Source organism: Vombatus ursinus, unplaced genomic scaffold (genome assembly GCF_900497805.2).
Source record: "Vombatus ursinus unplaced genomic scaffold, bare-nosed wombat genome assembly UNPS02014798.1, whole genome shotgun sequence".
Taxonomy (NCBI): Eukaryota; Metazoa; Chordata; class Mammalia; order Diprotodontia; family Vombatidae; genus Vombatus; species Vombatus ursinus.
This window is the reverse complement of record NW_020954576.1, coordinates 30941217-30966500: the sequence shown is the minus strand read 5'-3', so window position 1 is coordinate 30966500 and position 25284 is coordinate 30941217. Positions and strand designations below refer to the sequence as shown.

At 40.8% G+C, this 25284-nt stretch overlaps 2 protein-coding genes across 4 annotated transcripts in view; both read left to right on the top strand.

Moving 5' to 3' along the window:
- LOC114049539 (mitochondrial amidoxime reducing component 2-like) overlaps positions 1 to 5864 on the top strand; it is a 42860-nt gene extending 36996 nt beyond the window's left edge. The window contains exons 5-8 of one of the 2 annotated variants that reach the window (XM_027870778.1): positions 120 to 181; positions 272 to 343; positions 1243 to 1400; positions 5686 to 5864. In XM_027870778.1, the coding sequence (XP_027726579.1) occupies positions 120 to 181; positions 272 to 343; positions 1243 to 1369 (261 nt within the window). In that variant the 3' untranslated portion in view covers positions 1370 to 1400; positions 5686 to 5864. Of the gene's footprint in view, positions 1 to 119; positions 182 to 271; positions 344 to 1242; positions 1469 to 5685 lie in introns of those variants that run through there. The other variant, XM_027870777.1, reaches the window with a different exon arrangement.
- A 14982-nt stretch (positions 5865 to 20846) lies between these two features.
- The window catches only part of LOC114050099 (mitochondrial amidoxime-reducing component 1-like), a 39813-nt gene continuing 35375 nt past the window's right edge, over positions 20847 to 25284 (top strand). For both annotated transcript variants that reach the window (XM_027871659.1, XM_027871658.1), the window contains exon 1: positions 20847 to 21246. In XM_027871659.1, coding sequence (XP_027727460.1) covers positions 20930 to 21246 — 317 coding nt within the window. In that variant the 5' untranslated portion in view covers positions 20847 to 20929. The remainder of the gene's footprint in view (positions 21247 to 25284) is intronic.

Genomic DNA, 25284 nt, shown 5'->3' with positions numbered 1-25284 from the left:
TTTTTTTTAAAGGAAGGAGGGGAGTTCTCTATGTCCAGCTATAGTTGCTGCCAACTAATAAAGAACTGATTCCAAAGCTTAATGATGCCTTTATTCAAAAGAAAACTTATCTTTCCTAGGATACCTGGGATGAAATCCTAATTGGAAGTGTGGAAATGAACAAGGTTTTGGCTTGCCCCAGGTAAGAGTTCTAACCCAAAATTAGTACTTAAAGCTTTGTCCAATTGGTTATTGTGCACATTTGCCTAACTCTTTCTTGGCTCTGTTACAGATGTATCATGATAACAGTGGACCCAGACACTGGAATCATTACTAGGAAAGAGCCCCTGGAAACATTGAAGAGGTAGATCATGGTGGGAGACTGGGGGTAGAGGGAGGGATACTTTTGATAGTCATGTATTATCATACTGTCATTGTATTATCATGGCAGAACTAGGTTTAAACATATAGGTAGTTAGGGATTGGACTGAATGGGTCTAGAGCCCTTCAGATCTTAGATTTTTAGATGCAGTGAAGTTAGCTTCTCTACCTTGAAGGCCCAGACTTAAGCGTTGCTTCAGATCACACCCCAAGTTCCTGTAAATACTATCTCTGTTTTCATGGTTGACTGCTCTGTTCTAGAAACCCAGTGATTGATTGATTCATTGTTAAGCTTATGAATTTGTCAGAATTCTAAGGGAATCTGGGCAGGTAGGTGGTGCAGTGGATAAAGTGTTGGGCTTGGAGTCAGGAAGACCTGAGTACAAATCCAGTCTTAGATACTAGTTGTGTGATCTAGGTCAAGTCACTTAACCCAGTTTGCCTGAGTTGCTCACCTGGAGAAGGAAATGGCAAACCACTCTAGTATCTTTGCCAAGAAAACCCCAAATGGGGTCACAAAGAATTGTACATAACTACTGAACAACTAAGGGAATCTAGAGTAATTCTTCTTTTCAGCTCTATTCCATTCAAACTATTATGAAATTGATTTATGTAGGTAGACAGTATATTTGAACAAGTAAATTAAAATTTTTTTTTATGGCCTCCAGGGAGGCCTCTCAACATAGATGCAGATACAATGCTGATAAGTCCATACATAATAACAGGATACTCTTGGAATTGCCAGAAATAAGTCTTTCCTGCACTTTCACTCCTATCAACTTTCCAAGAGAGGTTCTGTTTGCATGACTCCCTGGGCCAGTATATTTGCTTTATATTATATTTTTCTCCATTTGCATGATGATATTTCTTTGTCCCCTTCAGCTACCGCCTCTGTGATCCAGCGGAGAAGCATCTATACAAGTCAGACCCACTCTTTGGGATGTATTTTTCAGTGGAAAAAATTGGAAGCCTAAAAGTCGGTGACCCTGTGTATCTGATGACTCAGTGATGGAGGTCCTGGGGGGTGACTGGTTGATATGGTAAATGCAAAGCTTCCTTCCTGCACAAAATTATGATGAAATAAAAATAAAATTGGCTTATGTTGGAAGATTTTCCATTTTCCTTTCCTTAGATCTCTGGAGAGTGTACTATTCTTGATATGATATTGGAACTTGCAGACATTTCTTTCTCCCCTTCATTCTGACAACTTTAATCTCTATTTTAGTCTCAGCTTTTCCCATTGCAACTTTCCATTAGATTATAAAAAGTTTATATTGGGTTCCCCAGTGAAATGATGTCCATTGGTTAATATTTCTACTTCATTTTAGATGACCTTCATAATGCAGGTCATTTCTTCTCAAGAGTTATCTATTTATATTTTCTACATTTGATAGAAAAGTCAAAGAAAGGGACTAGAATCCAAAAGCAACTGTGTGAAGTTGTTAAACCAAATTTAAATTTCATCAGAATTTTTAAAAATGCAATTTAAAGTTTGAGTGTTTTCTCTCAAGGGCAGAGAACTATGCCTTTTGAGTGATGGTATAGTGCAAAAAGCCCTGGATTGGAAGTTAGAGGCCTTCATTTTAAATTCTGATTTTACTGATTCAGTCAAAGAGCCACACTTGAGGACTTAGAGGCCACAAGTGGTCTCAAGGCCACAGATTCCCTACCCTTGGCCTAGGCTATTACAACATCATATGTTGCATAAGAGACCTGTCTGAACACTCTTAGCTGAGACATTTCCTTTCCTCTCAGCCAAGGAACCTTACCCTCAAAGTTGAACAGGATCTCTTTGGATCCTTAAACAACATTTCCTTCAGATTGGCTGCATTAAAATCATTCTAGGAAGAGGACTGCCTTTTATTTCATCAAATTCAGCAGGGAGAATGTTCCTTAATTTATTCCCTCAGGATTTTAAACAGGAACTTACATTTTTTGCCAGTGTAGTGTTATACTGTTACCTTCATTATTCTTATTGATATTTAAACTAATGTAGTGCTATCTGGGACATCCATTTATTGATTTATGATCCTAAGAACTAGGTGTTTGGAAGAACACCTTGTATTCAGGGTGCAAAGCATCCCACATCCAGGTGACTAAAACAGCTGACATAGGACAACTTGTGATGAATGAGTAATTCTTGCATATCAAGACTATAGGTACGAAAGTATTGGATAATTAATCATTCCATGATGGCTTGACTGTCATAGCTTCTTTTAGTCTCTGTCACCTTGTCTAGGTCTGTATGTTCCTCTGCCCTTTTATAAATTCATTGATTTATTATTCATTAAATAATTGTTTGAGAGAATATTATTTGCCAAGCACCATCATAAGGTATATGAGAGAAAAAACAATGGATGAGACACTATTTTTGTCCCTGAGGAGCTTACAATAGAAAAGAAGACAAAATTACCACAATACAACACATGAATAGAATATGAAGGATACAGAAGAGTTAATAGCATTTGAGCTGTATCTTGAAGGATGGACAGAATTTCTGTAAAGAAAGATTGGGAAGGGGGTATATGTTTTATAGAATGAGAGACTGGCATGAACAGAGGTGCAGAAGCTAGAACTGATAGGGAGTGTGCAGGGAATGAGTATCTAAAACATAGAGTTCTTAGAAGGAACTAGTGGGATATTGGCAGAAAAGGGTAGTTTGGGCCAGGTTATAAGAGATCTTTGACTGTCCAACTAAGGAACACGGTGTTTATTCAATGCACATCAAGGAGCTGTTAGTTTTTTTTGTTTTTTTTTTTTTGGCTAGGCAATGGGGCTAAGTGACTTGTCCAGGGTCACACAGCTAGTAAGTGTTATGTGTCTGAGGCCGGATTTGAACTCAGGTCCTCCTGACTCCAAGGCCGGAGCTCTATCCACTGCGCCCCCTAGCTGCCCCTGCCGTTAGTTTTTGAGAAGAAGAGTGCCTTGATTGATTGGTGTGATATGGTCTGACCACTTGAGTGGAGGAACTGGAGTAGGGAAAGAGGTGGAGGGTTTGTAGGAGAAATTAAAAGTAGGGGTCAGGTAGTGATTGTGGTGCTGAGGGAAACATAGAATCTCAGAATTGGAAGGGACTTTAAGGATTATCTAGTCCGATCTACCGGCAGCTAGGTGGTGCTGGGGATAGAGGGCTAGGCCTGAAGTCTGGAAGACTCATCTTCTGAGTTCAAATCCGGCCTCAAACACATAGAAGCTGTGTGATTCTGGGCAAGTCACTTAACCCTGTTTGCCTCAGTTTCCTCATCTGTAAAATGAGCTGGGGAAAGAAATGAATGCAAGCCACTCCAGTACCTTTGCCAAGAAAATCTCAAATGGAGGTCACAAATAGTCAGACATAACTGAAAAAAGGACCAAACAACAGTCTGATCATAATTGAATTCAAGCAATTTAAAGTTTGAGAATTTTTCCTCAGGGGCAGAAAAGTATGCCTTTGAATGGCAGTGAGATGGATTTGGAGTTAGAGGCTTAGGTCCCTGGAGGGGAGTGTAGATTTAGACATGGCATAACGGAGTCAGTAAGTATGAGGAACAAATCTGGAAGTATAATAGTGTTACTGTGGGTTTTTTGGGTTTTTTTTGAGAGGCATTATGGTATATATAATGGAAAGAATACTAGACCCAAGTTAAGACAGACTTGGCTTTGAGTCCCAACTCAAGCACTTAACTAAGTGACCATGTGAACCTCAGTTTCTTTAGCTGTGAAAATTCATATAATGTAAAATTAAGTGCTTCCCTTAATCTCAAGTTTGTTGGGAAGATCAAATGAGGCAATATATGTAAAGAGCTTTATAAACTTTACAGACCTTATTTTCCATGCATTCTAGCAGCTTTTTGAGTTGTCCATGATTTGTCTTGACTGTTGTCCTATCTATACTAAATTAGTGTAAAGAGATGAATATAAAATTATTAATACAGGATTATTATTATTGTCTTGCTGAAATTAGACATTTATTAATGAATTAGAATTTATTATGCACTCCTTCAGATAGAGGCATACAGTAAATGGTTGTTAAACACAGTTGAATTAGGCCAGAAAAACACAGCTCTGTTATTCTGTTCTGTAGTTATTTGGTCACAAGAAGAAAAAAGATGAATTAGAATTGCCTAGAGTTAGGAAACTTGTCCAAACTCTTACAGATTATTAATGGAAGAGCAGGATCTGAGATTTTAAACACCTTGGGTCTCTTTTGCTGCTCAATTATTGAGAAATATTATTGATCACCTGCCGGCGTTCTGTTGAATGCTTCAGGGAACATGGAGAAAGATACTTGGCCAGCAAGGAAATCTAGGTGGAACTTGGTTTAAACACACACAAACCCCCCCCCCCCCCCGCAAAAAAACATTACTCCTAATACAAATCTCACCTTATATTTATTTTGTGTTATTTCCATCATACTCAGCAAAGGGCTTGACCCACAGCAGACATCCAATAGATGCTTTCTTGCATTTTGTGATTAAATGGATAACATCTAGAATTCAGAGGCCATTCGTAGTCCTTTCAATTTGAACACACACAATTCAATTTCAGCTCCTCACTCTCACCCCACACATGCAGTCCTTGAAAAACCTTGTTTCTACCTCTAAGTCATCTCTAAATCCTCTTCTCTCTTTTCATGTAGACATCAACCTACTTCAGGCCAACATCACCTCTTTACTGGGCAACTGCAGTAATTGCCCCTTCGTTGGTCTTCCTACCTAAAATCTCTCCTTGGTCCAGCCCATCCTCCACAAGGCATCAAAGTGATTTTCCCAAAGCACAAGCCCAACTATGTCATTCCCATACTTAACAAATTACAGTGGCTTCCCATTGCCTCTAGTAACAAATGTAAACTCCTCTGTTGGCATTTAAAGGTCTTTACAACCTGGCCCCATCTTACTTTTCCAGTCTTATTACACATTGCTCCCTTTCCCAAACTCCAAGGTATAGCCAAACTGGTCTTGCTGACACTCCTTTTCCTACCTTTATGCCTTTATTTTAGCTATTTCCCATGTTTGGAATGCCCATCTTCCTCCCTTGTGATTCTTGCAATACCTTTGTGACCTTGAGCAATTCAGAACCTCTCTGGGTCTCAGTTTTCTCATCTGTAAAATGGGTTAGATTAGATGATCTCTGAAGTGCTTTCCAGCTCTAGATCTATGATCCTATGAGTTAATTACACATATGATATCACAAGTAGGGAACTGCCTTACCCTTGCCCCCAAATTAAAAAAAAAATTCTCATCTATTGAAGTGACATGAGGTGGGGGTGGGGGATGTGACCCTGGGATATTATGTCAGAGCAACCTAGAAAGTAAAATAACCAGAGTCTTTTTTTAATTCATTCAGGTCACAATACTGAAAAGGGATTGACCAGGATCTCACAGTGACATTTCTACAGACCCATAACATAAAACCTTTTAGTAGATTTGTCTTGGAAAACCTCTATAATACTTCTGACTCCCTACTGACACTTATGTTCTGTGTGTTAATGTGACAAAAGGAAAAATCTGGGTGGGGGGGCTGAGGAGGGGCTGGAGTAGGAGAAGAAGTGATAATAATAATAAGCTAAACTTTCTGTGGTAGTAAAGAAATGGAAACAAAGTGGATGTCCATTTATTGGGGAATAGCTAAACAAATTTTGGTACATGAATGTAATGGAATGTTAGTGTGCTGTAAGAAATGATGAAGAAATGATGGAGAGAGAGAAGCATGGAAAGATCTATATGAACTGATGCAGAGTGAAATAAACAGAAGAAAGAAAACAACACCCACAATGACTACAATGATGCAAATGAAATTAAACAGAATTAATGTAACCAAATTAAACCGAAAGAATAACCACAAAATAATCAAAAGTGAAACTTGAAAATTTACAAAGAACAAACATGGCCCAAAGAACAGAAATGAGAAGACCCCCCACCTCCTTTGCAGAGGTGGGATATCCACAAGTGTGGTATGTTTCACATATGTTCAGACTTTTTTGATGTATTGATCAGTTTTGCTAATTTTTTTCTTCTTCCTTTTTTTCTTTTTTCTTTTCCTTTAAAAATATAATTTGTAATATGGAATGGCTCTCTTGGATGAGAAAAACACTGGAAGAAATTCTGGTGATGATAGGGGGCACCTAGGTGGCACAGTGGATAGAGCACTGGTCCTGGAGTCAGGAGGACTTCATGTGGCTTCAGACACATAACACTTACTAGGTGTGTGACCCTGGGCAAATCACTTAACCCCATTGCCTAACAAAACAAAATTCTGGTGATGTGAAAAATTGAAAGACATCAATAAAATTCATTTTTGAAAAAATAGGCTAGTTAAAATGGCATCTCTTAAACCCCTAACTTTAGTAGTATTGAGGAAAAGTAACAGAAAGAACTGAGGAAAAATCAGCAAGCCTCCTAAAGTGTAATGTTTCTCACATTCCCTATTTGAGGATAAATTGGAGGACTGAGACATTTGTTTCTTTCACATCTTCCTACTGTCTTTTTACCACTAGTAGACTCTATTTCACGAATCACTTGTTATCTTTGTTTTCCTGCCATTAGGAAATAGGACTGTACTTGATATGTGAGTTTTTAATATGGAGAGACATTATTTTGGAACTTTTCTGGGACAGGAATATTTCTAACAAGAATGGAGGACAAGAGAATAGAATTTCGATTGGAATGGAATGATAAGGCTGGGATTGGCCTAAGGGCAGCATATGAATGTTTTTAGAGATATTGAAAATTAGCTTAAACTAATGGACATTTCCTATTTTAGCAACATGATTAAGAACAAAATCTCCCTGAATCAGTCTGCCAATGAGATAATTTACTTCTGCTTTTATGGCATTTTTATTGTAATCAATATAAATTCAAATGAAACATTCTTGAATTTTGAGGCTTATGGGCTTTTGTTCCTGGCTGTATTCAAATTTTCACCATTTATTTTTCTCTTTATGGTTTAAGAACACAGTAACTTTCAGAGAAATGGCCACCTCACTTTATTATTTTTACTTTGTGTTTTCATATCACATTAGTGAATTAAGGAATTGGGGTAGTAAGAGGATCTTATTTGTTTTGCCCATTATACAAAAGCAAATGTCTTCTAAGTTGGTGATTTTGTGGTAAATCAGAAAAATGAAAGACAACCCATGTGCCAAACTTACTTACATGAAACTAAATTACTAGAAGGATATTTGGGGGGTAGAAGGGGGGTCTCCAGGAAAAGGTACAGGAACATAACACTTCCAATGGGGGCTATGATCCACCAGGTCTCTTGTCTTTGGGTTACAGTTGATCCTTCCAGTATAGGCACTGAATGTTGGGATGAAGGTCTGTGAAGAAAGCAATAACTCAAGGATGGAGGCTTCTGGCATTAACTTATGTTCAGGAGAAACACTATTTCCCCTAGTTGGGTATTATGGCTCTTACCAGTTTTTTCTGTTCAGAAACTATAGCTCAAGGGTCAAGAGACAGTGACTAGACAGAAGCAGAAAAATGCTTGATTCTCATCTTTCTCACAGCCTCAGAGTGTTGTCTTGAGATTGCCCTTAGCTGCACATCCATAGAGCTAAAGGAATCAACCCTCTGCACAGAGTTTTCTATAGCCAGCTATTGCTTCTTGGGATTTTGGAAAAAGGCCTTAATTCTCAAATATACCAGAAGATGGCAAAAGAGGCCTGGGGCAATCCATGCCTGGAAACTGGAACTGCAAGGACTGGACAGAATTTACACATGGCTTTGGAGTCAGAAGGATGTGAGTTCAAATCCAGTCTCAGACACATGACACTTACTAGCTGTGTGACCCTGGGCAAGTCACTTAACCCTGATTGACTCACTAAAAAAGCAAAAAAAAAAAAAAGGCACAAAATATTTATTAGGAAAGAAAAAAAAGAATTCGCACATGGCTTCAGCTGTGTAGCTTCATCCCAAGTTGGTGGGATAGCAGCCACACCTAGAAGATATCCTCATAGGTGGAGCATGCACACACACACACACACACACACACACACACACACACACTCACACAGCTCTGTATCAAGTGTGATGTCTGAGGCCCTGGTTATGCCGTTTCTGCAGTAGGCGTTATTTATTGACTCAAGACTTCTCATGACCTCCTGCCTCCCCTCCCTACTCCGATGCCTAATGTTTGGAGATTGAATACACACAACAACATCATTACTTGCACTATTATGGACCATGGAGGTTGGGGGCACCAACCAACTGGTAATTCCCCAGTCCTATGGCTATCAAATCTGCCCTTTTTTCTCCCCTGAGCACTGTGATTCAGAGTTCTCATTTCTTGAAATAAAAACTCCCCTCCCCTATTACCTCTCTCTAATCCTTTAGGCTCAACTCTATCCTTTCCCAGTCCTTTTCCTTTTGCTTTCTTTCCATTTTCCCCTCCCTGGAACTCCTCAAACTGACAAACTTCCTTTCATCCCAGATTTTCTTTAACATTCTATATTTTTGTGTTCATAGAAACTTAGTTCCTTCCAGAAGATACTGCGTTCTTAGCTTCCAAAATACATTCCAAAATGCATGCCAAAGTACACTGGACCAGAAGGAGGCAGCATACTCCTTGTTCTCTACTGTCATTTCCAGGACTTTCTCATACTACAATCATAAAACCTCCCCCTTTTCTTTTTGAGGGTCACTCTGTTGGCCTCTTGCATTGAGTTCAGATTTGTATTTCAATGATCTAGAGGCCTCCAGGTTACTTACTCTCCATTTGCAAGGAGGCTAGTACTGGTAAATGTCTTCCTCTCAGCCCCAACCCTTGCCCTGATAAAGTAAACATACTTACATCCCACAGTAATAGCCACCTTGTTCAGTGACTAATGTTAATAGACTTAGCCCTTCTCAGCAATGAAAGAATCTAAGACATCTCCAAAGGTCTCATGATGGAAAATACTATCCACATCCAGAGAAAGAACTATGGAGTTTGAATGCAGATCAAAGCATACTATTCGCTAATTTTTTTCTTTTGTGTTGTTTTGTTTCCTCTTTCTGGTGGTTCCTCCTATTGGTTCTAATTCTTCCTTACAACATGACTAATATGAAAATGTGTTTAATAGGAATATATATGTATAGCCTATATCAGATCGCACACTGTCTTGGGGGGGATTTAAAACTCAAAAGCTCATGGAAGTAATTGTTGATAAATCAAAATAAATTAATAAAAATATTAAAAACTACAACAACAACAACAACAACAAAACCAAAACCGAAAACATTCTAACCTTCCAGTTCATTAACCTTCTCAACTTCTATGAGCCATATCTTTACTTCGGCCACATACAGGGATGGTGACATCTTAGGTCTCTCCGTCACCCATAACTGTGCCACCTCCACTGTCTTGAACTGTGAAGTTCCCTTCTCTTATCATAATCTCTTATTCTTCCCTAATCCTCTACATTGTCCTCATTAGAACCTCCATCTTTTTTCCTTCATTCTCCATCTTTCACCACTGCTCTAACCTCACTTCTTTTTCTTTAGTCTTAATCCTACAGAAAGCCAATTCTACTGTACACTGTTCTCCAACCTTGACCCTCCTGCCCCTTTTCTTCCCACTGTTCAAACCTTGACAGTCTTCAAATGTGGACCATCTTCACCATCTCCCATTTCCCATGATACTGAATATCTTTAAAGGAAATCAGACCACCATGCCAACTGCATCAGTACAAATTCAAGCTTTTTTTTCTCAACTAGGTCCTCATTACTATATGACAAAATTTTAATTCTTCCCTAATTGACACTCTAGATTTGTTGCAAACCTCTTCTCTCCTGTAGATTTCCTGCTCACCCAAGCCTTTCCTTCCTTTCACTTTCTTTAGCTCCTTTCAGATGGATTTTGCAGGATGCTTATCCACCTGGGGCCCCTAGGAGTATTGCTTCCCTTAGTTTTGCTGAGGCACTGGGAGAGCCAGTTGCTGTAGAATGCCAAGGCACCTGGTGGTTTTCCAAGCTGGTTTCCACTGGTTCCCCTGCCCTCACTGAGGCACTCGGGGGTCCAGGTGTTGGTGTTTGCCTGCTCCACCACCTGGGTTTCAGGATCTCCTCCAGGTATGCTGAGGTGGGGCTTTCCACTAGCTTGCTGGAACACCTCCGGTTCTTTACTGCTCCCCTTCCTCCAGGGCAAGAGGGGCCTTTCCCATTAATCTGTAAGCTACCTGGGCTACTAGACTGCTGCACCCCATCATTCTTCTGGTTCAGCTGTTCCTGGGTTTTTCCTGGGGTGATATTTTCTGAGCTTTCAGAGGTTAATAAGGGAGGGTAAGAGTGACTTCTTACTCCACCATCTTGACTCCTGCAAACCTCTTCTCTCCTTAAGCTCCCAATGCCACACCAAACCCTTCTCTCATCAGATATCTCCAACTTAACCTACTTTTTTAAAAAAAAAATTAATTCATTTTGATTTATCAACAATCACTTCCACATGCTTTTGAGTTTAAAATTTTTCTCCCCCTCCCTCCCTACCATCCTCCTCAAGACGGCACACAATCTGATATAGGCTATACATATACATTCCTATAAAACATATTTTCACATTAGTGATGTCCAACTTAACTTACTGACAAAATTGAGGACATTTGTTTTAAGGTCCCTTGTGTCCTGTACTCCAGACCTCACAATCCTTTACACCCTCACCCAACCTGTACTGCTTTATTCCAGTCAATGAGGAAGGACTGATCTTTCTTCTTGTCAAAGTCTCCGCTGTCAACATTCCTTCTGTCTCACGTTCAATTTCATCTTAGCTCCTGGAGCCTTACCCACTCCCTATAAACATATTCAGATATCCCTCATCCTTTAAAAAATCCTCACTTGACCCTACTGTCCTCTCAATCATCCTATCTTCTCCTATCATTGTATATCTCTTCTCCCTTTTACTACCATATTCCAGGAAAAAAAAATCTAAATTCATTTCTTTTATTTCCTCACTACTCACTCATTCTCAAATCTTACAATCTGGCTTCTGATCCCACAACTTGACTGACACTCTTCTCCCCCAGATTACCAATGATCTTTTAGGTAATAAAACAGCCTTCTTTCCATCTTCATTCTTTGTACTCTCTACCTTTTGACACTGTTAGCCACCTGCTTCTTTCTGGATGCTTGGCCTCTCTGCTATTCCCTTCTCTTGATTGTCCTGCCCCATGTCTGACTGTTCTTTCTCAGTTCCCTATGTTGGGTTATCGGTTATCTCCTGTCTCTTAATATGACTGTTCTCTAGAGCGCTGTCCTTAGGCTTCTTATATTTTCTTTCTACGTTTCCTCCTTTTATGATCTCACTTACTCCAAGTTGTTGTTGTTCACTCATTTCAGTTATATCCAACTTTTTGTAACCCCATTTGAGGTTTATTTGGCAAAGATATTGGAGTGGTTTGCAATTTTATTGTCCTGCTCATTTTAGAGATGAGGAAACTGAAGCTAACAGGGTGAAGTGACTTGCCCAGGATTACACAGCTAGCAAGTGTCTGCGGCCAGATTTGAACTTAGGAAGAGGTCAATACTGTCATTTCCTGAACTTTCTCATACCATAATCATAAAACTTCCCCAACTTGACATTCTATCTCCTACCTCCATGTATTCGCAAAAGTTGACCCTATATCTAAAATGCATTCCTCTCCATATACCTGAAATATATTCTTCTCTAGTTCTTTTCATTGGAGGTTCAGCTGAAATACCACCTCCTCCATGAAGTCTTCCCTGATTGAGCTAATGTTCTGTCCTTCCTAGTATACTTATTTTAATAAATGTTGTATTCTTACCCTATCCTCTGATAAAGCCAAATTTGTGGGAAGACATGGACAAGAGTCCAACAGAATGGGCAGATATGGATCTAGTTTTAATCTGTGTGACTGGAGAGAACACTCACATCCATGAGATCATAGATGCAGTTAAGTATTCTCCTCCGGGCATGTAACACAGTACCTTTCACAAAGTAGGTAGTTAACAACAAATGTTTTGTGAATTTGCCCAAGGTCAATATAAAGAGAATTCCATTCTATAGTCATTCTTCTTTTCTCCTTTGATAGTTCACTCAAACTCTACTGTTTTATTCCAGCCAAGGAGGAAGGATTGGTCTTTCTCCTTGTTAAAGTCTCCTTTGGGAAATTGCTCCATCAATGCACCTTTATGGTATAGTGCAAAGTTTGTAGTCAGGGACCCGTGGTTCAATCACAGTCTTGTCATTTGCTACTTCTGTGATCTCGGGTAAGCCACTTAACCCCTGTAGGTTTCTCTTTCATAATTCATAAAATGAGGGGGTTGGGCTGGATGATCTGAAGTCTCTTCCAATTCTAAATCTATGATCAAATGAAACCCTGGGTCTTGAGTTCTCCCCAAATCTAAGTTCCCTGTGGATCAGGGCCATCTGTGTCCTGGGCAACCTTTAGAAGTGATTAAATCTGAAAACCAGATTTTCACTGTCCTGTGGGACATCGAAGAATTTGGGTTAGAACAAAACAGATGATGACACTTGAATTTTCAAACTAAAAAGCTGAGGTGAGAGGAAGAGGAGGGGAGAAACATAACCATTAGTGATATGTATGTATATGAGCATAAGGAAACTTTTAGTTTCAGAATCGTGTACACTGCTATGCCAAGACATGAGACATTATGATATAATGGAAACAGCTGGATTAAGAGTCAGAGGACCTGGGCTCAATCCTACTTCTCCTACTTCCTATCTGCGTGACCTTTGGCAAGTCACAACTTCTCCAGGCCTCATTTTCTTCATCTGTAAAATGAGATGATTAGACCAGAAGACCACAGAAATTCTTTTCTAGTTCTAAATATATGATTTCATTTCCAGACTTATAACTACAACTGTTAATCAATGTTTCTTCCTCTAGGGCTAGACTTGTCCCAGTTTACTCTTCCCTCTTATCTGCTGGTGGAAAACATTACATCATTAACTCCTTTTCTCATCCTTCCTCTTCCCTCACATTCCCCTTTGTATACATATATAGATTTTTCCTAGAGGGTAAGGGAGGAGGTGGTGTGAGGTGGGCAGAGAGGGTGGAGCGAGTAGAACTGGGAGACAAAAGAGGTGATAATTTTAACCATAAAAGTTCATGGATGAGAATAGAGAATGAGGAAAATTATAGGAATGTTTCAGTTATTATTCAGTAAATATTAAGGTGCTCCACCAGTGCCCTATCTCTAGGTGCTGGGAAGTCAAAACAAACACTAAACAAAGTGTGGTGTCTATGAAAAACCACTAAATATTTCCCTTGCTTCAGACAAGCCCTTGAGTCTTGCATTTGTACACACTGGTGGGAGCAGATTCTTTCTAGATCTTAATCAGATGTAGGTATAACAACCAGCCTAATCAGTGCTGGGCTGGGCACCAAATAACATTGTTAAAAAAGAACTAACCCTCACTTTCTCTCTATTCTAGCCAAAATGGAACCCAGTGTTGCCTAAGCTCTGCATTTCATCCCTTAAGGTCATGACCTTGCATAGGCTGCCTGTTATGGAAGGCATGCCTTCCTTCCCACCCTTCTTCGAAGCCCTATCTTCCTCAAAGACTCAGTTCATGAACTATCTCCTAATGGAAGCCTTTCCTAATGCCCCTAGGTGTTAGTATTCTCTCTCATCTCAAATGATCATGTATATACTTATCTATTTACATGTTGGGATATAGGAGTGTTTGGGGAAGACTAGTACCTCTAGCGCGAGGGCTGCTGAGCCCTTTTCAGCGCTACTTTGCATTTTTGGTGTCCACCTGATTCATCCAATTCTCACCAGCAGCTCCAAGAAGCTATAGTGTGTTCAGTAGTAAGATCCTGGTAAACTGTTTTAGCAGATGGGCTAAACCAGGTTGAGGATGACTGAGGGGGTCCCAAACCTGTTGGTGAGCTAGAGTGGTGCCTACCTCAAGCATGTGAGGAGTTCTTGTGGCAGAATGGGCAGATGAGAACAATTTCTTCCAATGGCCATGAAGGAGGCTGAAGCAAGTGTTGTGGAGCCCTTTCAGTTTGGTCAGACATCGAAGACATCAAGGTCATCCACTGTATCCTGAGCCATCACCAGTTGTCTTGATTTTTGTCTTGCCACTGGACTGTGATGACTCTGGAAGAGAGAGTAAGGCTGAAGACTCTGTGTGACTCTGCTTCACTTAAATCCAATTTATGCACGAGTCAAAAGACATCACCCATACATATCATTTTATCCCAACATAATGATGTCATTTTGGTCCTCTTTAAGAACAAAGGACAATCCACCAACCAACCAACCAACCAACTAACAGGTTGTATCCCTCTAGTAATATGTAAGCTCCACAAGGAACTGTTTGTACTGTTTTGAATTTTGTCTTTGTGTTCTCAGTTCTACATACAGTGCCTTGAATGTAGTAAGAATTGGATAAGGAACATTTAGGATCATAGTGTCAGGGGTGGAGTTTGGGGAGGAAATAAAACACTCACGTGAAAGAGGCTGGAGAGTCTTTCTAGAAAGGCATTATAATGTGCAATAGATGCACTTTGCTCCCTGTGTTGGAGCATGCACAGACATTCTCTAACTGGTTCCAGTGTGCCATCCATAAGATGAAGATGTTGACTGTTGATTGATTGTGCAACTGGAACTGGGGTGCCCTCAAAAAAAGGTACTAGTTAACCAGAGTCAATTTTCTTGCCTCTTGATCTTTCCAGACTGGCTAACACAAGTGCCTAGCACATATGGAGCTTAATAAATGTTTATTGATTAGAGAAGAAGAATAAGATACTGAGGGTATAGAAGTTAGGAGAGTAAACAAAATCTCTCTTACCCAAAGTTGGCATAAAGCCTGGTGGATTCTGCTGCAAATGCCATTGGATGGAGAGCTCTCTGATACCTCTCCTGACCTTTCAAAGTTCACATGGTCATCACCTAGTCCAGAGGTGAGGAACCTGCAGCCTCAAGGTCATATGTGGCCCTCTAGGTCCTCAAGTGCAGCCTTTTAAATACAAACTTCACAGAACAAATCTCCTTAATTAATGAAAAGATTTGTTCTGTAAAACGTGGACTCAGTCAAAAGGCTGCACCCAAGGACCTAGAAGGCCACATGTGGCCTCAAGGCTGCAGGTTCCCTACCCCTGAAGTCAATTCCAAATCCAGATACTCATTCAGCTAAGATCAGAAAATAAACCCCCAAAAATCAGTGGTATTTCAAGGACTCTTGCAGGGGGTGGCACTTGAGTTAATCCTTGAAAAGTGATAGGACTTAGTGGTTATCTACAGGAGCTAAGTGATACAGTTCTCTCATCTCCAACAATCTAATACTGATCCTCAAGTCTCATCTGCTCCATGAAAGTTTACCTGACCATTTCAGTTTACAATGATCCCTTTCGTTCCTGAACTTTAGACTGTGAGTTCCTTGAGGACAGGGACTATTTTTGCCTTTCTTTGTATCCCAAGCACTTGGCAGGTACTAAATAAATACTAATTGACTTGACTGGACAGTTCATGTACTCTGAAATATTTATTGAATAATTAACAAATCTTCACCTCTATAAGGTTCAGGGAGGGTACTGCCACATAGTTTGGGTTCTAAGAATGGAGCAGAAATGAAAGGGGGTAGGGAAGAAAAAGGACAAGGGTAGGTTAATAACAATAGCAAATAGGGGAGGAGCCAGTATTGTGGAGCAGTACAGGAAGGAGCTTCCACCCCCAAACTCCTCCAAACAGATCTAGAAAAAGCACCAGATTGATTCCTGTTGGGAAATTCAAGATAGTCATAGCAAATCATTTTTATAGGCAGGGTTGGCACAAGGAGATAGAGAAATCTATGGACACTGCGGACTAGGTGTAGTGTGCAGCACTTGGAGCAGAGCACACCAGAGCCCAGGGAGAGGCTGTAAACTGAGGCAAGAAGTGGTTCCAGACCCATACTGGAGCACCCCCAGGCCCTTATCTGGACAGGAACAGATGGAAACTGGCACCTTTGTTGTCTGCTACCTAGTGCTAGGTCACAGACCCAGGGTGGACTGATGGGGATCAGGGTGGACTGATGGGGATCAGGGTGGAAATGGACCTTTGCCTCTTCCACCTTCCCCAAAGGTTTCAGGCCCTAGGTGGTCTATCTAGAGGAGATCAAGTTGAGGAGCCAGCAGCTGAACTCTGGTGCAGATACCAGAAGCAGGGTGGGGTATCTGTTCTAGCCTCCAGTCCAATCTGACAACTCTGGAGGAATAACCAGGGCAGGAATCCTAAACCAAAGAGGAGTTTGTAGTTCTGTAACTCTAAAGTAGTAGAGATTCCCAGTTGGATGACAGTGGCATAGTGACATCTAGAAGCAGTCTACTGTTCCTCAGATTCAAACTCAGGTTAGGAACTTGTAGAGTTTAGGCCAGGAAGCTAGTAGTCAGATTTAGCCCTGGATCAGATCACTTTGGGAGCACTGAAAAGTTTGTAGTTCCAGGGCCTAAACTGACTCTCAGATCCTGGAACAACACAACACTCAATACACCAAAGAAGCAGCAAAGGGATCTTCCTTGTTGAAGTATAAGGCCTGACCATAAGAGTCCAAAGCTGGGAAGTAAGTTGAAAGAATGAGCAAATAGAAAGAAGAATCCCACCATAAAAAGCTACAAAATACAAACATAGAAGAGAATGACTCCAAAACATCTACAAGAAAGTCCTCAAAAGAAAACACAGGTTGGGCACACATTCAACTAGAATTCCCCAAAGAGATGAAGCAAGAGTTTTAAAAAAGAGTTAAATTGCTAGATCAAAGAAATGAAACATATATTTAAAAAAAGTTAAATTTTTTTTTGTCAGTGAAATTAGACTGCTAAAGGAAAAAAATCAGAAAAGAAATGAAAACTATGGAAGAAAGAACTGGAAAAGGAATGAGCAACTTGCCAAAAGAAGTACAAAACCTGGCCCAAGCAATAAACTCTGAAAAATAGAAAGGATCAAATAGCAGATGGCTCCATGAGACAAGAAATATTAAAACAAAGTCAAATGTCTGGAAAAAAGAGAACATTTAAGGCGTCTCATTGCAAAAACAACTGATCTGGAATATAGATTGTGGAGAAAAAATTTAAGAATAATCAGACTACCTGAATGCAATAACTAAAATAAGAAGCTAGACATCATATTTCAAAAGATCTTAAAAGAAAACTGCCTAGATCTCTTAGAAACTGAAAGCAAAGTAGAAATAGAAGGAATTCACCGGTTACTTCCTAAAAGAAATCACCAAATGAAAACTCCTAGGAATTATGGCCAAAATTCAGAGCCTCCAGGTCAAAGAAAAAAATACTTCAAGTAGCCAGCAAGAAAGAATTGAAGTAGTGAGGAGCCACAGTCAGGATCATGCATGATTCAGCAGCTACCACTGTAAAGAAGAGGAGAGCTTGGAATACCAAAGTACAGAAGGCAAATACGTGTGTATGTTTGTATGTATGCATATATATGCACACACACATACACACACACACACACACACATATATATACACACACACACACACATAGATATGTGAAATCTTACAGCCATGAATTCCTTACCTAGCAAAATTGAATATAATCCTATTGGAGAAAATAAGGGATTTTTAATGAAATAGAAGACTTCCAAGCATTCTTGATGAAAAGACCAGAACTTTATAGAAATTCTGAAGTTCAAATACAGCAATTAAAAGAAAAATAAAAGTGTAAATACAAATGAACAATGATAAAAGACTAAACAAGGATAAACTGCTAAATTCTAGTATAGGGAGATGATACATATATTCCCTTTGAGCCCTACATAATCAGGACTCATAATTAGACAGAATTAGGCTGACATAATTAGACAGAAGGTCTGGAAGTAGTTCTTGTCTGTCTTGATTTTAAAAGAAGAATGGAAAGGGAGAGGAAGAGGAATATACTAGAGGGAGAAGGGAAAAAATCAGGGGGAAATTATGTCAAATAATCAGGATACACAAATAGACATCCTACAAGCAAGGATGAGGGGGTGGGGGGGGGAGTGGATAACACTTGAAATTCATTCTGAATTGGTTAAGGAAGGGAAGAAGACACACACAATTGGTTACCAAAAAATACATTTCATTCAGCAAGTAAATAGGAGAGAAAAAGGAGAAAAGAAAAGGGGGATTAGAGGGAAGATGATAAAGGAGTAGTTAGATGGTTAACTGGATAGAGTGCTGGTCCTGGAGGCAGGAAGACCTGAGTTCAAATCCAGCCTTAGACACTTACTAGCTGTGTGATCCTGGACAAGTCACTTAACCCTGTTTGCCTCAGTTTCCTCACCTGTAGAATGAAATGAAGAAGGAAATGGCAAACCACTAGAGTATTTTTGTCAAGAAAGCCCCAAATGGGGTCATGAAGAGTCAGACATGACTGAATAATAACAATAGATAAGGGAAGGATTAGAATTAAGTAAAACAAACCTTAAGGATATGCACAAATATTTATAGTTCTTTTTGAAACAGCAAAGTTTGAGAATTTGAGGGGGTACTGACTGAACATATTATGGTATATAAATGTGGTAGAATTCTGTTGTGCTTTGTTGTTGTTGGTCCTTGGTTCTTGAAGAGGACCAGTGGCATCAAGAGGGTGATGTCTTGACTTGTAAGTGAATTGGATTTAAGTGAGGCAGGGCTGTGCAAAGTCATCAGCCTCACTCTCTCTTTCAGAGTCATCCGAGTTCAGTGGTAAGACAGGTTAGGAGGACTGGTGATGGCCTGGGGTGCAGTGGGAGACCTTGGCCTTTTTAAGCTAAGGTCTTCCCAAGTCTCTGTTTGTCTTAAAAGAAAACTGCCTAGATCTCTTAGAAACAGAGAGCAAAGTAGAAATAGAAGGAATCCACTGGTTACTTCCTAAAAGAAATCACCAAATGAAAACTCCTAGGAATTATGGCCAAAATTCAGAGCTTCCAGGTCAGAGAAAAAAATACTTCAAGTAGTCAGCAAGAATTGAGACAAAAGATGGCCTAGTTTGCTTTCACAAAAGAATCAGTCTGGGAGGTGAAGACCCTCAGAGTTTCTGGCCAGAACAGAAATAATTGCTACTTACACTCCAACATTCTGTGCTATACTCATGGGAACAGAGCAGAGAAGCATTTCTTTGTGAGTGAGTGAGTGTGTGTGTGTGTGTGTGTGTGTGAACTATTGGTGCCATCTCTGCCTCTGTGGCTTCCTTCTTTCTGATAGCCTCTTCCTCCTTTAGTCCTGCATTTCCCTTTAAATTAAACTTAGTAGGATTAACCAGAAGCTATGAAGATACTACAAAATTCAGGATCTGCAAGGCTACCCAGAGCTGAGTACATTTCTTACGTGGAAGTGTCTGATGGTTTTAAAATTCCAATTCTTGTTGGTCCTTCCCTAAACTCTCATATTTTCAAGCAATAAATAAATATATGAATTTGTGGGTAGGAACAAAGTCATTAGGACTTCAGATTCATAATAAATGATCAACCATTGACTCCACAATACAGAACATGAAATATGCTACTCAGCTCTTTTTATTGGGGGCGGGGTGAGGCATGGGGGTTAAGTGACTTGCCCAAGGTCACACAGCTAGTAAGTGTTAAATGTCTGAGTGTGGATTTGAACTCAGCCAGAGCTCTATTCACTTCACCACCCAGCTGCCTCTGCTACCCACTTCTTGATGGAGGGCAGTAAAGTTTTTGGAAACAGCCAATGTGGAAATTTGTTTTTCTTGACAAATGTATACTTGTTACAGGGCTTTTGGTTTTATTTTTTATTTTCTAGTGGAGATGGGTGGAAGGGCAAGAGGGGTTAGAGACAGGATGGCAAAAAGAAAATGGAAAGAAGAGATGAGATTTAAGTATGACCATCTTCAAAGGGAACAGAAGGAAGGCCAGAACGTCTTTGAAAGCTTCAGACTATACTTATACACTTAAAGAGACAAGCTAACTATACAATGTATGTAAGAATTTTACAAAGAACTGCAGATCTATAATATATGATGTACATGAGAAGTGTCAAATATCTGGCCACACTTCGGAAAGCTGTTCCAACAGGATTAAAATATAATTGGGAAAAACTTAACAAAATAAATAAGAAATTATAATAAAACATAGATAACATTATGTTTTTAAAACTAAGTCAATATATAGCCCGCAGGGATCCTTGGGTGCAGGTCAGTGGCCTCCTGTTTCTATTTGAGTTTGCCACCATTGGTGTACATGATAGAGATTTACAGTTTTATATACAATACTTTTTCTCTCTCCCCTGAGTATATATAAATGACCGTTCTCTTTGGTGTTAAGAATAGAATAAATTTTAATTTTTAAAAAGAAACTTAAAGTCAAGATGAGACATGGATGATTTGTTAGCTGAAGGTGGGGAAGGGAAGGCAGGCTAGATCAGGGCTGATGGGGGCCTTCACCCTCCCCCGGAAAATGCCAGATATTTCTGACTCGGGGGCAGAGCTCTGGCTGCCCAGGGCGGGAGAGTAAAGGGTGCAGGGCTCTCCCCTCCCACTCGGGGCGTCGGGCCAGGGCCCGCGCCTCCCACCGAGGCTCTGGCCGGTGGCCGAGGCTGGGGCTCTAGCTCCTGCGCGCCCCGTCAGTGCGGGGCACCAGGAGCTGTCCACGCTCTCCTCTGCTCCACGGCCGTTCGACAGCGCGCATTTTTGGGTTCTCCCTCCGCAGTTATGGGCGCCGCAGCTTCGTCTGCCCTCACCGGACTCAGCCTCCTCCAGCTCCGCCTCCGCCATGCGCTCCCAGCCTCGGCGCAGTCCAGGGCCGCCCGTTTCTGGGCGGCCGCGCTGGGACTGGCCGCCGCCGCGGCGCTGGGGGCCGCAGCCTGGAGCACGAGGGACCGGCGGCGGCGGCGACGACAGCGGAGGCTGCAGCAGGTGGGCACCGTGGCACAGCTCTGGATCTACCCCATCAAGTCCTGCAAGGGGGTGCCTGTGAACGAGGCTGAATGCACCGAGTTGGGGCTGCGCAGCGGCCACCTGAGAGACAGGTACCATCCCGCTCTGGGCACGACTCCACTCCCTGCGATCGGGAGCGGGCGGGGGTGGTAGACTCCTACATTAATGTACAAAATGCAAAAATACATTTTGACCTAGTCTTCGGTTGCTGGCTGTTTTCACAGTCTCCCAATGTAGTTGCTGAGGAATTGTGGCTCACAATTTCTGCCAAGTCTCCACAGCCCCTCGTGTGTCAGAGTGATGGAAAATTCAACTTTATTAAATGTTTATTGAACACTCGGAAATGGAAAAATCATTTCAGAGCACCCTATAGGTACTGTGACACACTGGTTAGAGTACCAGCCAGACCTGGAGTCCAGACGACCTGGGTTCAAGTTATGTCTTTCACACTCACTAGGGAGAGGGGTGACATGGACAAATCACTTAATTGCCCGTCATTGACTTAAGCAACTCTCAAAAGATCTCCTTCAGTTGTGTTGGGGATCTGCATTGTTCTATATTACTCTATATGAGGGTACCCCTTACATAGGGAGTTCCATGCAGTGATGAATAATAAAACCAGACCGAGGCGAAAATGAACATTCAGAGACTTTGTGAAAGCCGGCCTCTTTCCCTACCGCATACCCCTAGCATCCCCAGCTCAATGAAATCAATCAATCAATCTGTTATTCAGTCATGCTGGACTCTCTATGACTCCATTTGGGATTTTCCTTGCAAACTGGAATGGTTTGCCATTTCCTTCTCCAGTGCATTTTACAATGAGGAACTGAGGCAAACAGGACTAAGTGACTTGCCCAGAGTCACACACCTAATTGTCTGAGGGCAGATTTGAATTCAGGTCCTCCAGACTCTAGAACCACTGCTCACTATTCACTGCACCACCTAGCTGGCCTAATCAATCAGTCAGCAACCATTTATTTAGTGTCACAGTAGACAGAGTATTGGACTTAACGTAGGGAAGTGAAAATGTTATCTCAGACACTACTTGCCGTGTAACCTTGACCAAGTCATTAGTCTCTTTGGGCCTCATTTTCTTCATCTATAAAATAAAGAGACTGGATTTGGCTCCCAGGGGCTCTTCCACCTGTTGTAGATGCCAGTAGATGAAAAGTAATTTAAAAAAAAAACCAAAGTAATTCCTAACCTTAAGGAGCTTAGATTCTACTGGGGAAAGATAACTTTGATGCCATCTTCCAGGGGTCCTATTTTAGATGCTGCTGAACAGCTACCTGCATTTTAAAATCCAATTACCCTTGAATGGAAAATGGAGTTGAGGACTGGAAAGAGCCCATTCTGGTTAGTTAAGTGCGTAATTAACTTCTGGGCTCCTGCATTTCATGAAACTTGGGGTAATGACAAGTTCACAGATCCAGCTTCTCTTAATCATTATTTTCAATTTCCCCTCACATCTTTGGAAGAAATAGGAAAATGGAGAGATTGAATTTGCTCCCTTCCTCCTTGCCCTGCTCCCCTGCCCCATTCCTTTGACCAATGGAGGAATGAGAGACCTGAAAGGTGAGCAGCAAGGGGAAGAAGGACAGATCTGTTCTGGAAAATGAGATTGCAGAATTTGAATAATGATTGATTCCAGGAGGATGGCATGATGCAGTGGAAGTAGTGTTTTGGATTTCAAGTCAGAGGACTTGGTTTCCAATCTTAATACTATAATTTTACTGCTTCTGTGATCTCTGACAATTTAGTTCACTCCTCTGGGTTTCAGTTTCCTCATCTGTAAAATGAGGGGATTGGATTAAGTGATATTTAGGGTTCCTTCTGGGATCCTTTGAATATATTTGTCTTGTCTATCGATAAAAAACAAAACATTCAAATGACACTAGTAAATATTTTATTGGGTAAGGGAGGATTAGGATGGAGAGAATTAGGGACAGGATTATATCCTTTGACCCGTCTGGGAATGATATGACCTGTCTTTTAGGGTTCTGAATATATTAGGATGTTTCTGCCACATGAGTATGATATGAATGGTAATGTTGCACCAATAGCTCTCCAAACAATGGATGGGGGTATTTACATCCAAATTACTTCCACATATCCTTATCAGGAGAGTGTCCCTACAAATTCCAAATGTACAATTTGTATCTTCAGTGAAAATGCCCTCACTCACTTTCTGCTCTCCTTTCTCCAAAGCTAGGAGTCCTTGACCTCCAATGCCCCTCAAGAATAGCTGTTGTTGTTCAGTCTTTCAGTCGAGTCTGACTCTTCATGACCCCATTTGGGGTTTTCTTGGCAAAGATACTGGAGTGGTTTGCCATTTCCTTCTCCAGACCATTTTACAGATGAGGAAACCGAGGCACACAGAGTTAAGTGACTTGCCCAGGGTCACACAGCTAGTAAGTGACTGAAGCCAGGTTTGAACTCAGGACTTCTTGAATTGAGGCCTGGTGCTACTGCTCCACTTAGCTGCCCTCCCCCCTCCCCCCAAGAATAGCAGTGCTTCTTTATTTAATACAGTAATAAATTCACTGAATTTGCAATACAGAATAGGTAAGTGTATGGATAAGGGGCTTGAATTGAATTGTGAACTTGGCTCATTAATTTCTCACATCTGTAAACTGAATTTTTTGTAATAGACTAATATGCCTTCTTCTGTAGTCTTTATTTAGGGAAAGGGTGGAAACTTCCAAGTAGAAACTCTTTTTATCTAGTAGATAAATCATGAGAGGTTGCTTATGCTCCAAGACATGAAGTGAGTGGCCTATGGTCAAATGGCTAGTGAGCCTCAGAGAAAGGATCTGGACTAGGTTCTTCTAGACTCCAGGTTCAACACATTATCTACTATTTTGCGCTGTAAATAATAAAGAAAAATTAACATAAGACTTCATTACAGGAAATGCCCACCAAAGTTTTCCATGAATTAAAAATATCATCTCCTTAGGTTATGTTTGAAAATGATCAGGTTTTTGCTGTTATCCTTCTTGTTGTGAAATTGAAAATTAATTTTTAATTCTATTTTGTTAAGACTTAATCAAGTTAGATTTAATATTCTCCTTCACTGTTGTTTACCCTAGTAACTTCACCCACCACCCACACTCCAGAAAAACTAGATAAACCTAAAAGGTTAAATCTCATCAATTTGAACTCTTGTAGCAACTCCCATCATCTGCAGACTAAACCCATTGCCTGAGGACTACCCCTATCACCTGAGAATTGATCTCATCTCCCAGTGATGTAACGGGAAGGAGCTGAGAGGACCCTTATCCCACCTTTCCATTAAAATGTCTATCAATCAGGATTATTTTACCTTTGTCTGGTAACACATATGTTGTTTATGGTTAAGGAGGGATTTCAGGAGAGGTCCAAACAATTGTAATGTCAAGCTGATGTCAAAAGGTCTTCACTTTCTGACCAATGAGAACACCTACGTCTCTCAGATACAGCTATGTTGATTTTGCTCTGTCATCCTGTTAATCACCATAAAAGACCCTGCCCTCCCTCACTCTAGGTCTTTGGTTATTGAGAGACCATAGACCCACTTTATTGGTTATTGCTAACCAAGCTAATGCAGGTGGCCTAGTGGATTAGGTGCTGGACATAGAGTCAGGAAGAACTGAGTTTAAACAGTGCTTCAGACACTTACTAGCTGCATGACCCTCGACAAGTCACTTACCCTCTGTTTACCTTAATCCACTGGAGAAGGAAATGGCAAACCACTCCAATGTTTTTGCCAAGAAAACTTCATGAACAGTATTGGTGTGCTATGGTCCACGGGGTCAGGAATAGTTAGATATAACTAAACAACAACAGCCTAGTTAATAAATTGATCCATGCTTGGAACTTTGTCTCTCACACCACCTTCTAGCACACCATTGTTAGGTGGGTCTGAGATCCAGAGCTGATTCCATCACTAGAGGGAACTTTCGGTGTGAAATCTCTCTCCACTGATACAGATCGCATTGTTTTGTTCTGTCATTCCACTTGTGTCCAACTCTTTGTGATCCCCACTTAAGGTTTTCTTGGCTAAGACACTGGAGGGGCTTGCTATTTCTATTTTCAGCTCGCTTTATGGATGAGGAAATTGAGGCAAACAGAGTTAAGTGACTTACCCCAGG